Below are 24394 nucleotides of genomic sequence, written 5' to 3' on the forward strand. Positions count from 1 at the left end.
GCTGTAGAACTTTTTGAGGATCTTAGGGCCCATGTCAAATATTTTAAGCCTCCTGAGGGGGAAGAGGCGTTGTCGCGCCCTCTTCACGACTGTGTTGGTGTGTTTGGACCATGATAGGTCCTTAGTGATGTGGACACCGAGGAACTTGAAGCTCTTGACCCGCTCCACTTCAGTCCCGTCAATGTGAATGGTGGCGTGCTCGGCCCTCTGTTTCCTGTAGTCCACAATAAGCTACTTTGTCTTGCTGACGTTGAGGGAGAGGTTGTTGTCCTGGCACCACACTGCTAGGTCTCTGACCTCCTCCCTATAGGCGATCTCATCGTCATCAGGCTATGCAAGAAAATGGTTAAATGTAAATAGGAGTCATCATATTTTGGGAGGGTGAAAACTAGTGAATCATCATACCTAGTTTTAATGACGCTGAGGTTGAACCTACCTGTGTACTCTTTCAGTCCTCCCAGTGCTTGTTAAGCCACTGGGGGACGCTGTAGCATGGTAGCTGCTTTACTCTGGACAGTGGCGCTCTAAAGTCCTCGAAGTACTTCCGGTACCAGATTATCTAACATTTTGTAATGCTGCTCTATTTTTTTTTTAACCACATAGCTAGGTAGAATTTTCACAAATTAATTCCCTCCGTGTGTCTTTGAGGTTTTTTCGGACTCGCTGTTACTTGATTGAAGACAAACATGGATATTCCTACAGCTCCTGAGGGTTTGTATCTTTCATTTTGATTAGCTAGTAATGCTAACGTTACCTTGCTAAATTAGTTAGCATGCAAAAGCCAGCTAGGCACATGATTGTCGTTACTGATTTAGAATAGTTTTTTTTAGTAGCTAGCTTCTTTTATTAACTAATTAATCATTTTAAAATGAGCTCCCTAACCTTCATGGACAGTTTTTTTTAAACTACATAGCTAGCTGGCGTCTATAGTATAGTTGCGCATGCGTCGATTTAGCCTGGAGAATCCGACATTGAATTGCATATTATGCCGCGTTCAAACCAACTGGGAACTCGGAAACATACGAGGTCAATTCATGACGTCAGTGATTTTCAGGTCGGAAAGTCGGAGCTCTAGAAAGAGACCCGAGTTCCGGATTTGGAATTCCGAGTTGGATGACCGTTCAAATCGATTTTGACCTGTTTGAGCTCGCTTTTACCCCCCCCCCCCCGGGTTCCCAGTTGTTTTGAATGCGGCATTATTGCGTTGGATTCAACGTTGTGCATAAATTAGCGTTTGTATCAGGAAATGTTCCTCTCACGACATCTACAAGCCAGAATGTTGAATATAATAACATTTTTGGGCTCCCGAGTGGCGCAGCAGTCTAAGGCACTGCATCTCAGTGCTAGAGGCGTCACTGGTTCGATTCCCGACTGTATCACAACCGGCCGTGGTTGGAAGTCCCATGGGGCAGCGCACAATTGGCCCAGCGTCATCCGGGTTTGGCCGGTGTAGGCCTTTATTGTTAATAGTAATTATAAAAAACTCACTTTATTTTTTAGTAACTTATTCAGGGCAGCCAAATTGAGACCAGGTTCTCATTCCAAATGGTGCCTTGAGTACAAACATTTTCTCAAACATGGAGAAAAATGTACATTACAAATAAAACAAGAAAATGATTTAACACAACAGTTTCAACAAATAAACCACTACAATTAATCGAAGCAACTGCAATCCTCAATAGATTAATTCAACACCAGAGTCCTAAACTGTCCTAGCGGCACCAGGGAATTAAGATGCACAGAATTTTGTAGGTTATTTCAACAATGGGTGGCACTAAAAACGAAAGGAGGATTTACCTAAATTCGTCGAGACCAGAGTGACCAATCCTGTGAGCGGGTTTGGTAGCTCATTCTGTTCTACGTTAGCAACGAAGTTTGATAAGTTGGTAGCTTGTGTAGTAGAGCTTTGTAAACAAAACGGGAATAATGAAGTGATCTATTGGACTTTAATGAGGACCAGTCAACCTTGTGATACATGATGCAGTGATGAGTATTAAAGCTTTCACCTGTGATAAAGCGAAGGGCGGCATCCAAAGGTTTAAGAGTACTTGCTGCTGCAATCTAGTCAAAAGTGTCACCATATTCAAGAACTGGCAGGAAAGTTGGCTGTACAATTTGCTTCCTGCTATTTAGGGAGAGGCAAGATCTATGTCTAAAAAAGAATCCCACTTTAAATCTTTGCTTTTTAACAAGCTCATCCATACATACAGAAGAGTCAACAGATCATTCTCAAACCACTTGCGAGATGCAGGCTTATTTCAGTCAACCTTTACTGATTGTCTGGGCGGTTGGTCCTTTTGCGTGATTTAATGTGAGACAATATATCCACAGGAGAGTATAAATACATCAACTTTTCAAAGCGCTGGTATTGCGTTCAGATTCCCATTACCTGAAACATGTGCAGAACCATGTAAACACGAGCTCGGCAAGTACGCGTGCGTCTCGTGCATGTATTTTCATCTTGGGCACATGCTTCAGGTGATCTGAACGCACTACCAGAACGATCTACCAGTGCTTTGAAAAGTTGATGTAATTATACTTTACTCTAGATATACTGGTGGGAGTCTATTAAGCTGGCCCTGTTATGCATAGTTTGCACCGAGTGAAGCAATTTTGATTTAACTAGGCAAGTCAGTTAAGAACAAATTCTTATTTACAGTGACGGCCAAACCCTAACCCGGACGACGCTGGGCCAATTGTGCGACACCCTATGGGACTCCCAATCACGGCCGGTTGTGATACAGCCTGTAATCGAACCAGGGTCTGTAGTGACGCCTCTAGCACTGAGATGCACTGCCTTAAGCCACTCGGAATCCCTGAAATTCATTACTAATTATTGACCTTAATTCATCCACCAAGTACAAGGGTGGAGCAAAAACCAACGGAAACTCAGCCATTTGTGGAATGAGTTCAACATGTGGGGTAGAGGAGTTTAATATATAAACAAATCACAAAGCAATGGTGAGGTGAACAGTGTGATGGAATATTTTAAATAAAGGGTTCTTTAATAATCATCGGCTTCCAAGTAAACAAACTCAAAGATTCAAACCTTTTTTAGGCATCTAAAAAAGAAAACGTTCACATCAATGATCGCGTTTTCAAATCATTGACGTGTCCGCTTCTTGATCTTGGAATCCTTAAACTAAAGGGTCCATCTGAACATATCCACCTGTGCTCAGTGTGTTGTGTGCCGTTGTTACCATCTGACCATGCAGATTGACCCCATTCCATACACACACTTTCAAACAGGATGTACAAACTAGCTGTTTGCAGATGTAAGAAACACGAACTAATAGTCTAATTATAGAACGCTAGTGGATTTATATTAAGACTCAAAGTGGAAACGGCATCGTTGTCATCATTGTTGCACCTGCCGCATTGATCATGCAGAATAAACGCAAGTGCGCTCCTTCAGTGACGTGGCGGGCCTAAATCTGTGTGGAAAGAGGCGTGGAGAGAGAGCGATGACAAGTAGCGGAGTAAATTATAAAAATGCACATTACACGCGTATCACATTTAACAAACCAAACAATCTAATACCGTTTATAGGTAAAGTAAAACCAGTGGTGGATAAAGTACCCAATTGTCATCCTTGAGTAGTGAAGATACCTTAATAGAAAATTACTAAAGTAAAAGTCACCCAGTAAAATACTACTTGAGTAAAAGTTAAGTATATTTAAAACCAAATACATTAAGTATCAAAAGTAAATGTAATTGCTAAAATATACTTAAGTATCAAAGTAAAAGTATAAATTATTTCACATTCCTAATATTAAGCAAACTAGATGGCACGATTTATTGGTGTTTTAATTTACAGATAGCTAGGGGCACACTCCAACACTCAGACATAATTTACAAACAAAGCGTTAGTGTTTAGTGAGTCTGCCAGATCAGAGGCAGTAGGGGTGACCAGGGAAGTTCTGTTGATGTCTGAATTGGACCATTTTCCTGTTCTGCTAAGCATTCAAAATGGAACGAGTACTTTTGTGTGATAGAGAAAATGTATGGAGTAAAAAGTACATTATTTTGTTTAGGAATAACGTAAAAGTGGTCAAATTTAAATAAAGTACAGATACCCCAAAAAACGACTTAAGTAGTACTTTAAAGTATTTTTACTTAAGTACTTTACGCCACTGGTAAAAACCCATACCGGTCCTTGCATCAATACAGGTATATAGACTGAACAAAAATATAAACGCAACAATTTCAACCATTTTACTAAGTTACAGTTCATATAAGGAAATCAGTCAATGGAAATGCATTCATTAGCTCCTAATCTACGGATTTCACATGACTGGGAATACAGATATTAATCTGTTGGTCACAGATACCTTAAAAAACAAAAAGCTGGTGGTGTGGATCAGAAAACCAGTCCGTATCTAGTGTGACCACCATTTGCCTCATACAACATGACAGATCTCCATCGCATATAGTTGATCAGGCTGTTGATTGTGGAATGTTGTCCCACTCTTCAATGGCTGTGTGAATTTTCTGGATATTGGCAGGAACTGGAACACACTGTCGTACACGTCAATCCGGAGCATCCCAAACAATGACCCTCAGGATCTCGTCACGGTATCACTGTGCATTCAAATTGCCATCGATAAAATGCAATTGTGTTTGTTGTCCTTAGCTTATGCCTGCCCATACCATAACCCCACCGCCACCAAGGGGCACTCTGTTCACGACGTTGACATCTGCAAACCGGTCACCCACACGACGCCATACATGCTGTCTGCCATCTGCCCGGTACAGTTGAAACCGGGATTTATCCATGAAAAGCACACTTCTCCAGCGTGCCAGTGGCCATCGAAGGTGAGCATTTGCCCACTGAAGTATGTTACAACGCAGACGTGCAGTCTGGTCAAGACCCAGGTGAGGACGAGGAGCACTCCGATGAGCTTCCCTGAGACGGTTTCTGACAGTTTGTGCAGAAATTCTTTGGTTGTGCATACCTGTTATATCAGCTGTCCGGGTGGCTGGTCTCAGACGGTCCTGCAGATGAAGAAGCTGGGTGTGGAGGTCCTTGGCTGGCATGGTTACACGTGGTCGGCGGATGTGAAGCCTGTTAGATGTACTGCCAATTTCTCTAAAACAACGTTGGAGGCAGCTTATGGTAGAGAAATGAACATACATTTTTCTGGCAACAGCTCTGGTCGACATTCCAATTGCACACTCCCTCAACTTCAGACATATGTGGTGTTGTGTGACAACTGCACATTTTAGTGGCCATTTATTGTCCCCACCACAAGGTGCACATGTGTAATGATCATGCTGTTTAATCATCTTGATATGCCACACCTGTTAGGTGGATGGATTATCTTGGTAAAAGAGAAATGCTCACTAACAGGAATGTAAACAAATTTGATTCCAACATTTTGGAGAAATAAGCTTTTTGTGCATATGGAACAATTCTGGGATATTTTATTTCAGCTCATGAAACATGGGACCAACATTTAACATGTTGCGTTTTATATTTTCATTAAGTGTAGTAAAATACTGTATACCGCCCAGCCCTAGCGTCGATGTTGTCCCTCGTGTACGATTACTTTTCTGCCCACCTTTACACAGTTACCTTGCACAGTATGTATAGAGGGATGCCACAGGTTTGAGGGTCCCATAATAACCTGATCAAGATTGCTTTGCTTTAAATGAATTGTGGTGTTAGCTAACATAACAATAATATAACCCCTAAATGGATGTCAAGCTGTATCAGAAATCATGTGACTCACCAAATTTTTTTTTTTTTTTTTCTCTCCACAGATCAAGAGCTGAAAAATGTCATTGACAAACTGGCGCAGTTTGTGGCTCGAAATGGCCCCGAGTTTGAGAAGATGACAATGGAGAAACAGAAGGACAATCCCAAATTCTCTTTTCTGTTTGGAGGGGACTTCTTCACCTATTACCGGTGCAAGCTTGCTATGGAACACCACCAACGTATGTAGCACATATAACTAGCCATTCGTCTTGTCTTAGATTCCAATGCTAAGTCTTTTTTATCCCATTTTGCAGCAGGTTTGGAACACAACCACCACGTGCAGATATTGTAGCCTAACTTGTGACATCTGCTCACAATTTTGTAGTCATTGCAGGAAGAAGACCAGACCTGAATTTATTTCTATATAATAGATAGGCTATATCTGTGGCTGTTTGTATGCCACTGTATTGTAATGTGTGCTTCTCCCCACATAGATCCTACTACCCACGAGTGTGAGGAGTATAAATTGGAAGGTATTTACTGGGACGATAGAAGTCCCAACTTGCACATTTTGCTCGACATTCATCTGGTGTTTTTGCATCACCGGTGCTTGAAGGCTTTGTTTTTGTATTGTTTTTCATGTTTGTATTTTTCAATCATGATCATTTTAAAATGGAGGATACCCTGGCTACTGGTGTTGATCGAATTCCTTCTATTTTCGTTATTGTCTAGAACATTCTAGTTCTAGATTTTTCAACCACAATTCAAGTTTGGACTTTGCAAAGCTAAAGTATGTCAGTTTGCTAAGAGAGAGTTTTTGATTTTCTTGATGCTTGGTGATATCAGATGCAGATTTATGTTGTTTTTGTCCGTTGCGTGTGATTCAATGCTGCTGCAAAGTTTGACTTAAAAATCCACATGCTCTCCTGTTACAAAATTACGTCTTTTATTTCCGTTGTTTCAGAGATACTTCAAAATGCTTCATGTTTTTCAATCTCAATTCCTTTGAAGTATAAAGGAATTGAGTATAAATGAAGATGAGAACATTCCTTTCATGAAGCTAGTTGCATGTAAAATGCCCTTGTTTTAGTACTAGCTTTTCTTTTGAGGAATTTCATTTCATTATTATTTTTTTTAGGTCACCTTGCCAAGTACCTGTGCAAATGACAAAAAACATCAAGAGTACAATGAAAATGTTTTCTTTATCATGCTTTTGTCCTTTAATCACTGACATTTTGGCATTTTATTTTGTAGATCTTTATAATCCACCCGGTAAGGAAGTCCCAGATGTCCCTCCACCAATCACGATCCTGGCTCCGCCCCCCATTGCCCCTGCCACGCCCTCTCTAGATGAACTCATCCAGCAGAGCCAATGGAATCTGCAGCAGCAAGAACAGCACCTGCTCACTCTCAGACAGGTACGGGTCACCGTACGCCAGGGTCGGTCAGCCTTGATTAGTTGAGTCAGATATGTTAGTGTTGGGCTGGTGCAAAAACCTGCACGCACTGGCCCTCCAATGTCGCAGACTGACCATCGCTACTATATCCTATATTCTCTGGTCATAAAATGTGTGAGACAGAACACATGAAGTTTCAAAGCAAATACATTTTACAGCTGTTGTTTTTTCCCCTAGATGTCCAGACTGAAATGGTTGTCATTTGTTTGATTCCAGGAGCAAGTGACGGCAGCCATAGCGCTGGCCATGGAGCAGCAGACCCAGAAGCTGCTGGCGGAGACTCAGCAGGACATCTCTGAATTTGACAACCTGCTGCAGCCCATCATTGACACCTGCACTAAAGACGCCATCTCGGTACGGTCATGAATTTGTCATGACGTTCATGACAACATGAACAGTAGATGAACTGGAGAATGCTCTGGTGTATTTAGTCAATTGTATGTTTCTCTCTGGTTCCTTCTATAGAAAAGTTTGTGGTCATACACACATCCTTATAAACATGGCTAATAAAGAACACTAGTATGGAACAACAAGGCCTGCACAGTGTTAAAGCTCCCAATCCGAAATGGATCTTTGTTTTCTCCCAGGCTGGTAAGAACTGGATGTTCAACAACGCCAAGGGCCCGCTGCACTGCGAGCTGATGTGCTCACACCTCCGGAACCGCATCACAGCCGACGCAGCCCACTTCGAACTCCGCCTTCACCTCATCTATCTCACCAATGATGTCCTCCATCACTGGTAGAAGCATGATGAAAATGAGGCTTTGTTTTTTACTCTCAGAATGCCACACATACACAGACTGCGCTTTTTTCATATTGTATTTGAAACTCCTCAAACAAAACTAACTTGCTTGCGCTCGATAATGGAAGTAATAATGTCATGCATTGTATTCGTGGTTAGTTAAGTGAACCTTGTCTTGTCATACCAGTCAGAGGAAGCAGCAGCGGGACCTGCTGGCAGCGCTGCAGAAGGTCGTGGTGCCCATCTACTGCACCAGCTTCCTGGCTGTAGAGGAGGACAAGCAGCAGAAGGTTACGCGGGTAAGTGGACTGACTGCCTGTTCAATGGAGACATTGTTCCATATAAACTCAGCAAAAAAAAGAAACATCCCTTTTTCAGGCCCCTGTCTTTCAAAGATAATACATAAAAATTCCAAATAACTTCACAGATCTTCATTGAAAAGGGTTTAAACACTGTTTCCCATGCTTGTTCAATGAACCATAAACAATTAATGAACATGCACCTGTGGAACGGTCGTTAAGACACTAACAACTTACAGACCGTAATTAAGGTCACAGTTATGAAAACTTAGGACACTAAAGAGGCCTTTCTACTGACTCTGAAAAACACCGAAAGAAAGATGCCCAGGGTCCCTGCTCATATGCGTGAACGTGCCTTAGGCATGCTTCAAGGAGGCATGAAGACTGCAGATGTGGCCAGGGCAAAAATTCTAATGTGAGATGCCTAAGACAGCGCTACAGGTGTTAAGTTCATGTTTTAAGTATCCCTATATTTCTGTTATTACGGGGCTATCACTCAGTCAAGAGTGCGGCTGCGCAGGAAGTTAGTTCGTGGATGGATCTAGCCGTGAGTGTAATGGCTACCTTGTAGTGTGTTCATACAGTATAGTAAACTTTGTTAAACTGGAACCTTGTCGTTGTGTCATTTCGAGTTAACAACGGAGACAGGACGGACAGCTGATCGTCCTCGCAGTGGCAGACCACGTGAAACAACACCTGCACAGGATCGGTACATCCGAACATCACACCTGCGGGACAGGTACAGGATGGCAACAACTGCCCGAGTAAACCAGGAATGCACAATCCCTCCATCAGTGCTCAGACTGTCCGCAATAGGCTGAGAGAGGCTGGACTGAGGGCTTGTTGGCCTGTAAGGCAGGTCCTCACCAGACATCACCGGCAACAATGTCGCCTATGGGCACAAACCTACCGTCGCTGGACCAGACAGGACTGACAAAAAGTGCTCTTCGCTGACGAATTGCGGTTTTGTCTCACCGGGGGTGACGGTCGGCTTTGTGTTTATCGTTGAAGGAATGAGCGTTACACCGAGTCCTGTACTCTGGAGCGGGATCGATTTGGAGGTGGAGGGTCCGTCATGGTCTGGGGCGGTGTGTCACAGCATCATCGGACTGAGCTTGTTGTCATTGCAGGCAATCTCAACGCTGTGCGTTACATGGAAGACATCCTCCTCTCTCATGTGGTACCCTTCCTGCAGGCTCATCCTGACATGACCCTCCAGCATGACAGTGCCACCATCCATACTGCTCGTTCTGTGCGTGATTTCCTGCAAGACAGGAATGTCAGTGTTCTGCCATGGCCAGTGACGAGCCCGGATCTCAATCCCGTTGAGCACGTCTGGGACCTGTTGGATCGGAGGGTGAGGGCTAGGGCCGTTCCCCCTGGAAATGCCCGGGAACTTGCAGGTGCCTTGGTGGAAGAGTGGGGTAACTTCTTACAGCAAAAACTGGCAAATCTGGAGTCCATGAGAAGGCGATGCACTGCAGTACTTAATGCAGCTGGTGGCCACACCAGATACTGACTGTTTTACTTTTGACCCCCCCCCCCTTTATTCAGGGACATATTATTCCATTTCTGTTAGTCACATGTCTGTGGAACTTATTCAGTTTATGTCTCAGTTGTTGAATCTTATGTTCATACAAATATTTACACATGTTAAAAGTTTGCTGAAAATAAACACAGTTGACAGTGAGAGAACGTTTCTTTTTTTGCTGAGTTTAGATGTTGTCTGTGGTCTGAATGACACCCTCTGTTTCTTGTTTCTCTCACAGCTCCTGCAGCTCTGGGAAAAGAATGGCTATTTCGATGAGGTGACGATCCAGCAGTTACAGAGTCCAGCTGTGGGCCTGGGCCAGTATCAGGTGAGGACTGAGGCTAGTGGCCTAGTAAAGTGTAATAATGCAAGTCGGCTGACAATTTAAAGGATTGGACTTTGAGGTCAACCACATATACACGTCCTACCCCATGCCACACACAAAGTTCCATCAAAATAGAATAACGTTTATTTTTTGGAAATTGAATTGATTCGATTTACTCCGGCTAGGCCAGTCATCACTCGAGTGTTCTCTGTAACACTAACGGTGGCCCTCCCCTCTCTCCCAGGCCTCTCTGATCACAGAGTACGCTGCGGTGGTGCAGCCCGTTCAGCTGGCCTTCCAGCAGCAGATCCAGACCCTGAAGACGCAGCACGAGGAGTTTGTGGCCAACCTGACGGTGCAGCAGACTGCAGCAGCTGCAGCAGTGAGCCAGCTAGCTGCAGCAGAGACCGACGTCAAGGCAGTCACCACTCAGCCTGGTGAGGGGAGAGAGAAACATACTCGCGCGCGCACACACCCGCATAAACACACACAACACTGCGTTGTGTACTTTCGTTTGCATGTTGATGAGGCTGTTGGTCTGTCTGTTAGCAAAACAGCACTGTAGAGATGCTGGTGACTGGTTTGATTTGACTTTTTAGTCTGTCTCTCTTGCATACAGACCCACAAACACACACACACACTTCATGATGTTATTTCATTTACATGTTGATTCTTCATCTTTAGCCAATGTTACGGGAATGAAGTTATCAATGTTCTTAAACTGAACTTCAATTAAACTACTCAGTCTGCCTCCCCCCCAGAGTGTGTAAGATTCTGGTTGAATGAAGCAGACGGAAAACCAGCCTACAATGGTCAAAACGTTTATTTATGAGAGCTCTAAAATCCATACAATGCACAAAGCCTTTTATATTACCACACACACCCAAATGAACTCGCATCAGTAGAGAACTCCACCGTGCGTTAGGGGGCTGTATTTTTCCACAGTACACATACATTCATTATCAAACCTTGCAACCTGTCTTCTAATCTCCTGCCAGCTAAGCCGTTCTCAGGCCGTTGTTTCTCTCCCTAACTTAGGGAGGCCTCTTCTCCTGTTCCTTTCCCAAGGTCGTCTTATCAACTCTGCCCTGCTCATTTTGAAGTAGTAACAGTGTCCTAGTGTTTAAAATCTACTCACACACAGCATTGGATTATAGTCTTTAACACCTTATTATAGCCTCATAATTTCTAATACATTTCAACAGGTTATATGGTTTGAGTGAAATCATTTAGTCAAACCTTTAATCATATAATTTCCATTACAGCCATATTTACCCTTTAACCAAATATCCTTCTCTGTCTTGTGGCGTCGACAGGAGAGGTGAAGGCATCCATGTCTGGCCCTCCTGGTGATTATGATGGAGCCCCGCCCAGATCAGACCCCGGTGCTAACAACACTGGCCACTCTGATAACTCCTCCTCCAAACCCTGGTTCGACCCACAACACATGCCTGGAGGCTGGAACCCCAATCAGCCAGTAAGCTGGTCCTACTGTGTTGTTTATATGCACTGTGACGCTTCCCTTTTTATAATGTAAAACTCTCAAACTGATATAAGGAAGAGTCTGTTGATATACAGTGCCAGTCAAAAGTTTGGACACCTACTCATTCCAGGGTTTTTCTTTATTTTTACTATTTCCTACATTGTAGAATAATTGTAAAGACATAAAAACTATGACATAACACATGGAATCGTGTAGTAACCATAGGTGTTAAACAAATCAAAATGTATTTTATATTTGAGGTTCTTCAAAGTAGCCACCCTTTGCCTTGATGACAGCTTTGCACACGCATTCTCTCAACCAGCTTCATGAGGTAGTCACCAGGAATGCATTTCAATTAACAGGTGTGCCTTGTTAAAAGTACATTTGTGGAATTTCTTTCCTTAATGCGTTTGAGCCAATCAGTTGTGTTGTGCGAAGGTGGGGGTGGTATACAGAAGATAGCCCTATTTAGTAAAAGACCATTTCCATATTGTGGCAAGAACAGCTCAAATAAACAGAGAGAAACAACAGTCTATAATTACTTTAAGACATTGAGGTCAGTCAATACGGACATTTTCAAGAACTTAAAAAGTTTCTTTAAGTGCAGTCGCAAGAACCATCAAGCGCTATGATGACACTGGCTCTCATGAAGACCGCCACAGGAAAGGAAGACCCAGAGTTACCTCTGCTGCAGAGGATAAGTTCATTAGCGTCAACTGCAGCCCAGATAAATGCTTCAGAGTTCAAGTAACAGACACATCTCATCAACTGTTCAGAGGAGACGGCGTGAATCAGGCCTTCATGGTCGAATTGCTGCAACAAAAAAACACTACTAAAGAACACCAATAAGAAGACTTGCTTGGGCCAAGAAACACGAGCAATGGACAATAGACCGGTGGAAATCTGTATTTTGGTCTGATGAGTCCAAATTTGAGGTTTTTGGTTCCAACCGCCGTGTGTTGGTGAGGCACAGAGTACGGTGAACGGATGATCTCCGCATGTGTGGTTCCCACTGTGAAGCATGGAAGAGGTGGTGTAATGGTATCGGGTGTGTTTTGCTAGTGACACTGTCTGTGATTCATTTAGAATTCAAGGCACACTTAACCAGCATGGTTACTACAGCATTCTGCAGCGATACGCCATCCCATCTGGTTTGTGCTTAGTGGGACTACATTTGTTTGTCAACAGGACAATGACCAAACACCTCCAGACTGTGTTAGGGCTATTTTACCAAGAAGGAAAGTGATGGAGTGCTGCATCAGATGACCTGGCCTCCACAATCCCCTGACCTCAACCCAATTGAGATGGTTTGGGATGAGTTGGACCCGCAGAGTGAATGAAAAGCAGCCAACAAGTGCTCAGCATATGTGGCAACTCCTTGAAGACTGTTGGAAAAGCATTCCAGGTGAAGCTGGTTGAGAGAATGCCAAGAGTGTGCAAAGCTGTCATCAAGGCAAAGGGTGGCTACTTTAAAGAATCTAAAATTTATTTTGATTTGTTTAACACCTTTTTGGTTACTACATGATTCCATATGTGTTATTTCATTGTTTTGTCTTCACTATAATTCTACAATGTAGAAAACAGTAAAAAGAAAGAAACCCTTGCATCGGTAGGTGTCCAAACTTTTTACTGGTATTGTATTATAAGGTGAATGCACCAATTTGTAAGTCGCTCTGGATAAGAGCGTCTGCTAAATGACTTAAATGTAATGTATTTACAGGTTTACTGTTTCATGGAGTTGAACAGATTGACTGTAGTTCCTATCTATCGAATCAGTCCTATGCAAACAAACTGTTGAGTTGATGAATGAGTGAGTGGTGAAGGTACAGTAACATGGAAGATGAGTGTCCGTTAAACACCCATTATTTTTGTCCCCTCTCAGCCTCCGTTTGACCCTACCCAGGCGCCCCCGCCTTGCCCGCCCTGGAACAGCCACGAAGGCATGTGGAACGAACAGAGGGGGGACCCCAGCTGGAGTGGAGGCCCTCCGAGGGGGGAGGGCGGTCCCTGGAGCGGAGGGGGAGGACAGAACGAGCCCCCTCCCAACTGGAGTGGTCAGTACGACCAGCCCCCCTGGAGCAACCAGGGACCTGACCAGCCCCCCTGGGGCCAGAGAGAGCCCCCATTCCCCCGCATGCAGAGGCCTCCCCACTTCAGAGGGCCCTTCCCGCCCCACCAGCAAGGGCCCCCTCCCTTCAACCAGCCGCCCCCGCCTCCCCACAACTTCGGCCGGTTTCCTCCACGCTTCATGCAGGATGACTTCCCACCCAGACACCACTTTGAGAGGCCACCCTACCCTCCACACCGCTTTGACTACCCACAGGGAGACTTTCCCGGAGGTAAGAATACAGGACAGATTCTACTATGGGAGCTCATTATTCACTGTTTAACTTTTCTGTGGCTATTGTATAAGCACCCTTCTGGCTGATTTTCCTGACCACCATCCATAGTTACAGTACACATATCGATTTACATGATCATTTGGGACTGACCGTTCTATCTACAACATGTCATTTAACTGAGTCTCTCCCCTTGCCCCTGCGTGTTGACCAAGACATGGGCCCCCCGCCCCACCACCACCCCAGCCAGAGGATCCCTCCTCCGGGCATGGGGGGAGGAGAGCATCCTCCCTGGGGGGGTAACCAGCACCCTGACTTCGGCCCCCCGCCCCACGGCTTCAACGGCCATTCCCCCCATATGAGGCAGCGGCTGTCCCCGGCTCACGTCAACCAGGATGACCCCAGCCTGGTCCCCAACGTCCCTTACTTCGACCTGCCCGCCGGACTCATGGCCCCTCTAGTCAAAGTGAGTAGCACGGGATGAAGATGTCTATTGCTTTTCAAGGATACATTTTCCACAGCTCACTATGTATTTCTCGGGCCCCAGTGATTTTAAACGGTTGTTCTCCACCTGTTTTATATGCGTAAGCTTGAAGACCATGAATACAAAGCCTTGGATCCCAAAGACATCCGCCTTCCTCCCCCCATGCCCCCTAGTGATCGCCTGCTAGCTGCTGTGGAGGCCTTCTACAGCCCCCCGTCCCATGATAGACCCAGGAACAGGTAAAACACTTACATTTTCACTTCATGTGCTTGAGTGATCAATGCAGCGTGTGTGCTCTATTGATTGCAATGTCTTTGTCGGTCAGTGAGGGCTGGGAACAGAACGGCCTGTATGAGTTCTTCAGAGCCAAGATGAGAGCCAGGAGGAAAAAGGGCCAGGAGAAACACAACAGGTGAGACAGTCTGCCTGCTAACTGGCCTTATGTCTCGCGCGCACATACACACACACACACACACACACACACACATACATTTCACAGACTTATCTGTAGTACAAGGAGACTTTGGGTACCACTTAACCTAAAATAAATGTGCCTTTTGAAATCCACAGGTAAATACAAATGCTTTGTTAGTCTGGCTCTCTGTTTCCCATCTGTAAGTACTGTATGAGAGATGAGTGCTCTAGTAAAGTGTGTGTGTTCTCTCTCTCTCCCAGTGCCCACGGGGGTAGTCGTTCACACAGCCGTTCTCGTAGTCGGGGCCGCTCCTCATCTCGTTCCAGCTCCAGCTCCTCCAAGTCCTCCCGCTCCTCCTCACGGTCCCGCTCTCGCTCCTACTCCAGATCACGCTCCAGGTACACTCAGATGGGATTCTTCCTGGTTTAACAGGAATTGCAGATTTCGTCAGGAATACTATCAGATACGCCTGTACGATACAATTGAGATGTATTGGTAGACCGTTTTCCTCATTTGGTTGGAGGTTAGGTGGTGTTAAGTAACACTGTGGAGTGAACGTCGTCAAGTTTGACGGATCATGTTGTTTATCTTTCCCCTCCACAGGAGCAGGAGCCGATCCAGGTCGTCCCGCAGTCGCTCTCGCTCCAGGTCTCGCTCCAGATCTCGCTCTCCTGACAAGAGACGGCTAGAGAAGCCCGGACATGCCTCCGCCCCCGCCACCGCCACTGCCTCCCAGAAGTCCCGTAGCCCCTCCCCTCCGTAAGTCCCTCTCATCTCGGTGTGCAATGTATCCTGCTCTTAACACATCATATCGCCTCTGGCGTATTGCTTACAGTATTGCTTACAAATCTGTGCATATCATAGGGATAGGGGCTTGGGGAGGGTAGAGACCATAACTATGCCATTGACATAATGGAGGCAGTCACTCTCACATTGAACATTTTAAAGCAGAGCATTGAAGGCTGTAGATTACTGAATGTATTGGTTGTGATCTCCACAGCACTAATTCTGGGCTTGGAGCAGCCCCTTCTATCCTGCCTCCAGACAGCAGGCTGGGAGAGGAGAACAAGGGCCATCAACTGCTCATGAAAATGGGCTGGAGTGGTTCAGGGGGGCTTGGCGCGAAGGAGCAGGGCATCCAGGACCCCATCAAGGGGGGAGAACTCCGGGACAAGTGGGACCAATATAAAGGAGTGGGGGTGTCACTGGATGACCCTTATGAGAACTACCGCAGGAACAAGAGTTACAATTTTGTAGCTCGCATGAAAGCAAGGGAGGAAGGTAGGAATTTTCATCAAGTGATCTCTGTAGGTCTTTTTGAAAATGTTGCAATGAAATTCTGACGTTGTGGACAGGTGTATTTGTAGGTGATATGATAAACTAAAATATATAATAACCGATGTGTGTTTATTTCAGTGAATCGGGAACCACAGGAGCCTCCTCCCGCTGAATGACGTGCATCGTAAAGCAAACAACCCCTACCCAGAACACACCTCTTCATAATTAGTTGTTTGTACAGAATAATGGTTTTAACAGTATGTTTCCCTCTACCCGTTTGCAAAATACCAGAAGGTTGGGGTCCTTTAGTTTTAATGTTGCTTTTCTTGTGGAACTTGTTCATGTATTCTTCTCATGTCCCAGGATCAAGTCATCAAGACTTGGAAATGGACAGATAGTGTTGTGTTGCTCTTTCGAAACAAAAAGAAAATCCCACAAAACATAGGAATGTACATGGAATCAATGGCATGTCAGCTATAATTGTGAATCAGTTTACCCTGTACTAACCACATTACCTGGCTACCTAAACTCCTTGCTCCGGACAAATGCTTCACCCACGGTCGTTAGTTTCTTCTCTGCTATGAGGTATGTAGCTGAACGATAGAGCAGCGGAATAATTACGTTTAAGTCGTCAGGCAACTAACCACATGCTGTAGAGAAATAAAGCATTTTAAATACTTGTTTTTATATTCTGTTTGGATAAATGCGCTCACAATTAGTTAACCTCAACCTAGATTAAAAGAAATGTCAGAAGAATTTCATAAAACCAATTAAACCAAATTTCAACTGTCTATACATATCCTCATTTATCTGTATAAAATTCTATACTTCACAGTGGCGATTTTAGCATATAAATCTTGGCCAAAAAAATGAAGTGGGATGCATGCCAGCAAAGCCACAACACTAAACAATACATTAATTGCACTATGACGGTGAGCACAAACTGTTAGTAGGGTCTGCATAAAGCTGTCACAACAGCAGTCCCAGCATCTTACCACTGCTACACCTGGCTATCAGCGAAGCCTTGTCTGGCAGCGAAACAGTTAATTCAGCCTCATTTACTGCCTTTAAAAAAAACATAGCTGATATGGCTGACTTGCTTAAACAAATGTGGTTTCTAATGACAATTGAGATGTACAAACTGGCATAAGGGGATGACAAGTGGATAAGAGGTCATCCGTAATTTCGATTGACATTAATGAGCGAGCTAGGACAGACGTAGTCAATATAACTATTTGTTTAGCACTTTTGACATGTCCAGCAACAGAATTCAGAACATGGGCCGTTAGTGTTCTCGATGTACACCAAGTCATAACCGTAGGATGAATAAAGGGGGCATATAAGCAGACAATGAAAGCTCTTACAATTTTCGATGATTACATTTCTTTAAAACTACTCTAAGGCTACATGTGCACCACCAGGTCAGAACAGTAAGTGAAATAGACCAAATTATTAGGGTGAGGCACATGGGCTACTAACGTCTTACTACACAACATATACTTAGTATTACTTTCTTAGCTACCGTATATACATATCTCCCTGGGTTATTACATCATTTATGCAGCAGCATACAATACATTTTTGGACTCACCTTGTGCTGTGCTCACTTGAACAGGAAGATGGAGTGGCGGTCTTTCATGGGTGAATGTTGTCATCAAAGTCTGGCATTCTCTGGATTTATGGTGCTTTCAAAACAACTGGGAACTCGGGGGGGGGGGGGGGGGGGGGAGACAAGGTCGAATCATGACGTCATTGATCTTCAGGTCGTAGCTCTAGAAAGAGGCCAGATTTACAATTCCGATTTGGATGATCGTTCAAAACGTATTTTCCCAGTCGGAGCTCGTTTATTCCCGACTTCCCAGCTGTCTTGAACTCACTGAAATCGCAGTTCCGAGGTAACAGCTGTTTTGGGCACGGCACAAATCATGCTTCGTTGACAGCATGGCCAATGTTGAATGTTTAGAATTTTAAACTTGGAAAAGAGCCCCTTAATCACAGATTTGGGACCTCTCTGTCACTGATTCCTTCCAAACCAGTCATTGTTGAATTTGCGATTTCCAACTTACATTTACATACATTACATTTAAGTCATTTAGCAGACGCTCTTATCCAGAGCGACTTACAAATTGGTGCATTCACCTTATGATATCCAGTGGAACAACCACTTTACAATAGTGCATCTAAGTCTTTTAAGGGGGGGGGGGGGGGGGGGGGGTTAGAAGGATTACTTTATCCTATCCTAGGTATTCCTTAAAGAGGTGGGGTTTCAGGTGTCTCCGGAAGGTGGTGATTGACTCCGCTGTCCTGGCGTCGTGAGGGAGCTTGTTCCACCATTGGGGTGCCAGAGCAGCAAACAGTTTTGACTGGGCTGAGCGGGAACTGTGCTTCCTCAGAGGTAGGGGGGCCAGCAGGCCAGAGGTGGATGAACGCAGTGCCCTTGTTTGGGTGTAGGGCCTGATCAGAGCCTGAAGGTATGGAGGTGCCGTTCCCTTCACAGCTCCGTAGGCAATCACCATGGTCTTGTAACTTGATAAATAAATAACTTGTGTAATGTTTATGTCCAGTTGCCGATGAGCACCGATATACGTTTTTTCTATAATTTCTCTTCATTATTTCTCTTCATATGACAAGGATTAAAAAGGATTTGCCAGTAGATTGTTGACTTGATTCATGATGATGACTGCTGGCTAAGATTATGAAAGTTTGTTGACATGATCAGTCCAATCAAAGCTACTGTACATATAACATGATATGATGTCATTTTATCTGTGGCCAATGACCTTGAGCCTTTGTGGATGGGCTCTTCTAATGGAACTATGGCAGCACCCAAAGGGCTAGAATTTTCGGGGTCTAGCCTTAGACTTGGTGGTGACATAGTGTCCCTATGTGTGTCAGAACACTGAGCCAATCACCGCAACGCTCTGTATTTTCTGCAGGCTTGCCCCACCACCACAGAAAGCACTGAGCTAGGCTGAAACAACTGCATTTTGGAGCTGCCTTACTCAAGACAACAAGAGACCATGTTTGTATGCGTCTTTATTAACTCAATGATATATATTTTTTACATTGTTTGCAAACTGATGTGAGACACTGTATTAATGCCAAAATAACATGCAAAATAGGGGGGCTCAAAACAGGGGGGTCGCCACTGATTCTTCTATAGAAAGTATGGCACATTTGAATAGATTGTCTGGCCTTTTTGATCTAGGTAAATTCACAAGCCCCAACACATGAAAAGTTTTTAAATAGCACAATGGTAAAGCATCCATACATTCTCAGTGTCAGATGTAGTGGAGCTCCATCATTTCCTGAAGAATCTCCTCCAAGGCCTCCTCCGTGGTCAGCTTGCTCCGTGGTCAGCTTGCTCCGTGGTCAGCTTGGGAGGCTTGTGACAGCCAATGAACTACAACAAATCAATCCCACTACAAATCTAGTCAATTCGGGAAAAGTGGAAAAACTCTGAAAATGTCTGTTTTTGTCTTGGATCATGATGACTACAAATGCAGAGTTAGAAGTGTGAACACAATTGGGTCCACAGCAAATATGGTTGACAGTCCCTTAGATAAGAGTGACAAGGAGGGGCGTTTGACTATCAATTATACCTTCAGTACTACACGAGTGTGTGGCGATTCATTTACGATTGGGCATTAGAGTAGTCTACATCCTTGGTGTCCTCCAGGGTGGTGTAGGTGTAGTCTGCAGGGACTGTAGGAGTGGAGGTGGCGGCTGGTCTGGACAATGTGTCTCATGAGAGCCACCTGCTCCCCCAGCATGTTGAGTGCAAACACAGCAGGGCTGTATGCACTGAGGGCCGGGGATGAGAGACACAATAGAGGTGTGGTCAGTAGGACGAAGAGCTGAGCCTTTCCTATTTAGATAAGAGATTATGCTTCAGGCATTGTGTTAAACAATGGTGACAATGAGGTCACCAAAACCAATGATGTATACTGAACACAAATATAAATGCAACGTGCAACAATTTCAAAGATTTACTGAGTTACAGATCATATAAGGAAATCAGTCAATTGAAATACATTAATTAGGCCCTAATCTATGGATTTCACATGACTGGGCAGGGGTACAGCAATAGGTGGGTCTGGGAGGGCATAGGCCAACCCACTGGGGAGCCAGGCCCAGCCAATCAGGATGAGTTTTTCCCCACAAAAGGGCTTTATTACAGACAGAAATACTCCTCAGCCCCCACCAACCTTAGATGATCCCGCAGGTGATGAAGCCGGATGTGGAGTTCCTGGCCTGACGTGGTTACACGTGGTCTGCAGTTGTGAGGCCAGTTGGACGTACTGCCAAAATCTCTAAAACGACATGGTTACACGTCATTATGGTAGAGAAATTAACATTCAATTCTCTGGCAACGGCACTGGTGGACATTCCTGCAGTCAACATGCCAAATGCACGCTCCCTCAAAACTTGACACATCTGTGGCATTGTGTTGTGTGACAAAACTGCACATTTTATTGTGGCCTTTTAATTGTCACCCAGCACAAGGTGCACCTGCGTAATGATCATGTTGTTTAATCAGCTTCTTGATATGCCACACTTGTCAGGTGGATGGATTATCTTGGTGAAGGAGAAACGCTCACTAATAGGGACATAAACAAATTTATGCCCAAAATTTGAGAGGAATAATTTTTTTGTGCCTATGGAACATTTCTGGGATTGTTTTTTTCGGCTCATGTAACATGCGACCAACAGTTTACATGTTGGATTTATGTTTTTGTTCAGTGTATAGAAACCCTGGATTGCTGATGCTGTTTATTGGCCAATGAGAGGCTTTGAAGCCAATGACTCCCCAGGAGTCCTCCATAGGAATGAATGGAATTCTATAGTATTTCAATTAAATGTTTCAAGGACAAAATGACATGCATTTACGGAAAATGGTTTATATATTTTTTTATTTGTATGTTTAGCTCACATAATATAATTTAAAAGTATGCATTAAGGTGTCTATAATGGAATAAATGTGGCAAAAACAAATGTAGATATTAATAGATGCATTTCTATAGCTCCCTTAAAAAAAATTACAATGGTGGGGGAGTGCCAAGATGGTATGGGCACAGTGGCTTCAAAACATCGCCACCTGTCAATCATCGAGTGTATATATAAATAACTGGGTGAACAGTGCATCAACTACTGTAGCATGACTCGTGTTGTAGCAGAAAATCCCAAAACTACTTTAGAAGTTTGAGGCTCAACTGAGTAATTTTATTATATGCTTTTATTGTTTTTTTTATGAGTGAGAATTCTGCCTCTATCATCTGAACCCTGGCTGTAAAGACACACCCTCCACGGCCTCTGCACTGACGGTGACTCGCCTCGGGTTTCATCCACATAGGCCATCCCAACCGCCGGCCTAGGGCTGCCATACCTACACAGACAGACGGGTAGACATTTTTACATTACACTGACTAAAATGCAAATGTCTTTCATTGTTGCAAATGTTACTGTATTTAGTTAGTGTACAAACCACTGACCGGGTGAAGGCCAGTCCGTCTGGTTGGGTCTGCACCGCTGACCAGGTGAAGGCCAGTCCGTCTGGTTGGGTCTGCACCGCTGACCAGGTGAGGCCAGTCCGTCTGGTTGGGTCTGCACCGCTGACCAGGTGAAGGCCAGTCTGTCTGGTTGGGTCTGCACCGCTGACCAGGTGAAGGCCAGTCCGTCTGGTTGGGTCTGCACCGCTGACCAGGTGAAGGCCAGTCCGTCTGGTTGGGTCTGCACCGGGGCCTCTCTCACACACCTGGGCCAGCGTCTCTTCAAAACTTGAGACGGCATGATCGTTTCAGCCACAGAATGGGAGCGAGATGATCTGGAATAGAAAGCCCTGCTGCCACTGAATGAATCAGCGATTCTACTGTAGTCTGTGTGGGTGATGTGGGACTGACTGTCCTTCTCCGAGACACTGGAGTACTTGTCGCTCCAAGATGTGTCTGAGACGCTGTAGTCCATGACCTTGCTGACCTCCAACGCGTCTTTGTCCCCATCTCTGTCTCCCAGGTGCTCGGAGATCTCGCTGACACTACTCCTGTCTGTTTCAGTCTTGATCTCACTCTCAATGTCACTCTTGTAGTCCTCCCTAGGCTCTACTGATGGGATCCTCTCCTCACACCTCCAGTACCACTGGCTGTCATTATCACCACTGGCTGTCATTATCACCACTGGCTGTCATTATCACCACTGGCTGTCATTATCACCACTGGCTGTCATTATCACCCACCTTTTTTGTTGTTGTTTGTTTTCTCCGACATTCCAAGCGTGACCGGTGCGAGGTCGTCCAGTGACAAAATATTAATGTTGAATTCTGCAGAGAAAACATGACTTCATGAATCAACTGGACTCAGTAAATTATATCAAAAACACTATCTCTGGTTAACTAGCACTCAAAACATATTCTTGAAGAAAGTTTCTCATTTCATATTGCTTTTCACTACAACTCTACAGACATTCGACAAATGACCTGGCTTACCATCAGAGACTCCACTTCTCTCACTGACGGCATCATTGGAGGGCAGGTCCTCAGAGAAGAGCTCCGCCAGAGCATCCAGGGCCTCAGAGAAGAGCTCCACCAGGGAGCACACCTCACTGAGGGCTGACACTGAGGACCGGGAGGGTTTGAGGTGCCTGGCCCGTGTGGAGCCCTGACTGCCTGGGGAGGGGGCGTAGCTGTAGGGCGATGGAGAGAGGACTACTGAGGCACTGCGGATGGAGAGAGGACTGCGTTGGTCCAGGGCTCGGCTGGAGAAGCGACTGGGTGATCCGCTGCACGGAGGAGAGGGTGGAGAGCGGGACTGGGCTCTGACTGACGATGATCGGTCTGCCAGTGGAGGTGAGGGGGAAACCTGGCTGCTTTTGATGAACAACTGTGGAATATAAGAAAAAGGACAGATGGGTGGTTAGATTACACATTTCTGGTACTAAATTGCTACTATTGTGAGCTACCTTTCTAGTTGTCATCTGTGAGGATTCTCTTGCTTCTTTGTGCAGGCTATACACTGACGACTCAAAAGAGCCCCCCAGGAGCTTCCTCATATCCTCCTCATCACTGTCTAGAGTCATACCTCTACCGGCCACCCTTATTGGAGTACCGGGTTTGGAACTACCCTATGGCATGGCATCAAGATCCAGGCTTTTCTCCTTTGGCGCTACAGCAGGTATAGGTGATACATGCACTCTCTTCTTCAGGAAGCGTTTCCTTCATGCTGAGGTCACTGCTGGACTGGGCAGGCAGGGGCTTCTCCTTCTCCTGGGGGGCTGTTGGTATACTCCTATCAGCCAACATCGCTGGTCCGTCCCTGGCCTGTTGACAATTTCGGATGCGGTTCTCTATGACAGCCAGTCGGCTCAGGGCCGCGCTCTGTGAGCTCCTCTGTGATGTGGACTCGACTGACTATGTCTGAGTCCAGCTCAGGGCTGGAGGTTGGCTGGTAGCTGCAGCAGGTGGAGGAAGAACCTGCTACCCCCACCCCCTCCAAAGCCCTCTGGTGGTGGGTCATCCCTCCCCAGCTTTTTGTTGATGATGTCATTGGGTTGGCACCCACCGAGTCCTCTAAGGATAACAATAGGTCGCTCAGGTCCTGGAATGGGGTTTGTCTGGCTTGTGAAGTGTTTCTCCTGTTGGCAATGACTTCCACATACCCCTGGGGAGATAACAACAAGAATGTCAAACATTCTGTGTATACTTTCTGGCCACGATTGTTGGATTTTGGGGTAGGTAACTAAATTACCAAGCATTGAGTGTATTAAGTGGTGGACTTAGTGGATCTCCATGTGTTTTGGTTGTTCTTTTGGCCACATAACGCTCTGGGTCATCTTTTGAATCAAATCAAATCGTATTTGGCACATGCGCCGAATACAACAGCTGTAGATCTTACTGTGAAATGCTTACTTACAAGCCTTTCACCAACAATGCAGTTTTAAGAAAAATAAGAGAAATATTTACTTAATAAACTAAATATAAAAATACAAAAGTAACAATCAAATAATAATAACAAGGCTATATAGAGGGGGTACCAGTACCGAGTCAATGTGCAGGGGTACAGGTGAGTTGAGGTAATTGAGGTAATATGTACGTGTAGGTTGGGGTAAAGTGACTATGCATAGATAATAAACAGCGAGTAGCAGCAGAGTAAAGAAAAAGTTTAAAATATATATATTTAAAAGGGGGGGTCAATGCAAATAGTCTGGTTAGCCATTTTATTAGCTTTCAGCAGTCTTATGGCTTGAGGGTAGAAGCTGTTAAGAAGCCTTTTGGCTTGCCGTGCGGTAGCATAGAGAACAGTCTATAACTAGGGTGGCTGAAGTCTTTGCCAATTTTTAGGGCCTTCCTCT

At 44.8% G+C, this 24394-nt stretch overlaps 2 protein-coding genes across 3 annotated transcripts; one reads left to right on the forward strand and one right to left on the reverse strand.

The window, feature by feature from the left end:
• The first annotated feature begins 518 nt into the window (after positions 1-518).
• On the forward strand, positions 519-16731 carry cherp (calcium homeostasis endoplasmic reticulum protein). Of its 2 annotated transcripts, XM_014216197.3 has the most exons (18): positions 519-711; positions 5764-5937; positions 6193-6231; positions 6953-7116; positions 7372-7509; positions 7743-7894; positions 8085-8196; positions 9966-10055; positions 10297-10489; positions 11369-11529; positions 13418-13874; positions 14090-14340; positions 14464-14597; positions 14684-14770; positions 15034-15171; positions 15377-15532; positions 15774-16054; positions 16190-16731. In XM_014216197.3, the coding sequence occupies exons 1-18, from the start codon at positions 687-689 to the stop codon at positions 16225-16227; spliced, it is 2790 nt and encodes a 929-aa protein (XP_014071672.1). In that variant the 5' UTR covers positions 519-686; the 3' UTR covers positions 16228-16731. The 2 variants fall into 2 exon arrangements, with proteins under 2 accessions (XP_014071672.1, XP_082812913.1); XM_082956787.1 differs by lacking the exon at positions 6193-6231.
• Positions 16732-21512: 4781 nt separating this feature from the next.
• On the reverse strand, positions 21513-23707 carry LOC106613998 (uncharacterized). Its single transcript, XM_014216894.3, has 2 exons — positions 22533-23707; positions 21513-22367 (listed from the first exon to the last, which is right to left on the reverse strand). Exon 2 carries the CDS (start codon positions 22214-22216, stop codon positions 21524-21526), a length of 693 nt encoding a protein of 230 aa, XP_014072369.2. The 5' UTR covers positions 22217-22367; positions 22533-23707; the 3' UTR covers positions 21513-21523.
• Between the last annotated feature and the right edge of the window lie 687 nt (positions 23708-24394).

The sequence above is a fragment of the Salmo salar genome, chromosome 10 (assembly GCF_965601325.2).
Source record: "Salmo salar chromosome 10, fSalSal1, whole genome shotgun sequence".
Lineage (NCBI taxonomy): Eukaryota > Metazoa > Chordata > Actinopteri > Salmoniformes > Salmonidae > Salmo > Salmo salar.

Bases quoted from the DNA above. Each gene is read 5' to 3' on its own strand.
- cherp (XM_014216197.3), top strand. From the start codon at position 687: ATGGATATTCCTACAGCTCCTGAGG. The intron at 11,530-13,417 runs GTAAGCTGGTCC...GTCCCCTCTCAG, and splicing joins GCTGGAACCCCAATCAGCCA to CCTCCGTTTGACCCTACCCA. The intron at 15,172-15,376 runs GTACACTCAGAT...TCCCCTCCACAG, and splicing joins TACTCCAGATCACGCTCCAG to GAGCAGGAGCCGATCCAGGT.
- LOC106613998 (XM_014216894.3), bottom strand. From the start codon at position 22,216: ATGACAGCCAGTGGTGATAATGACAGCCAGTGGTACTGGAGGTGTGAG.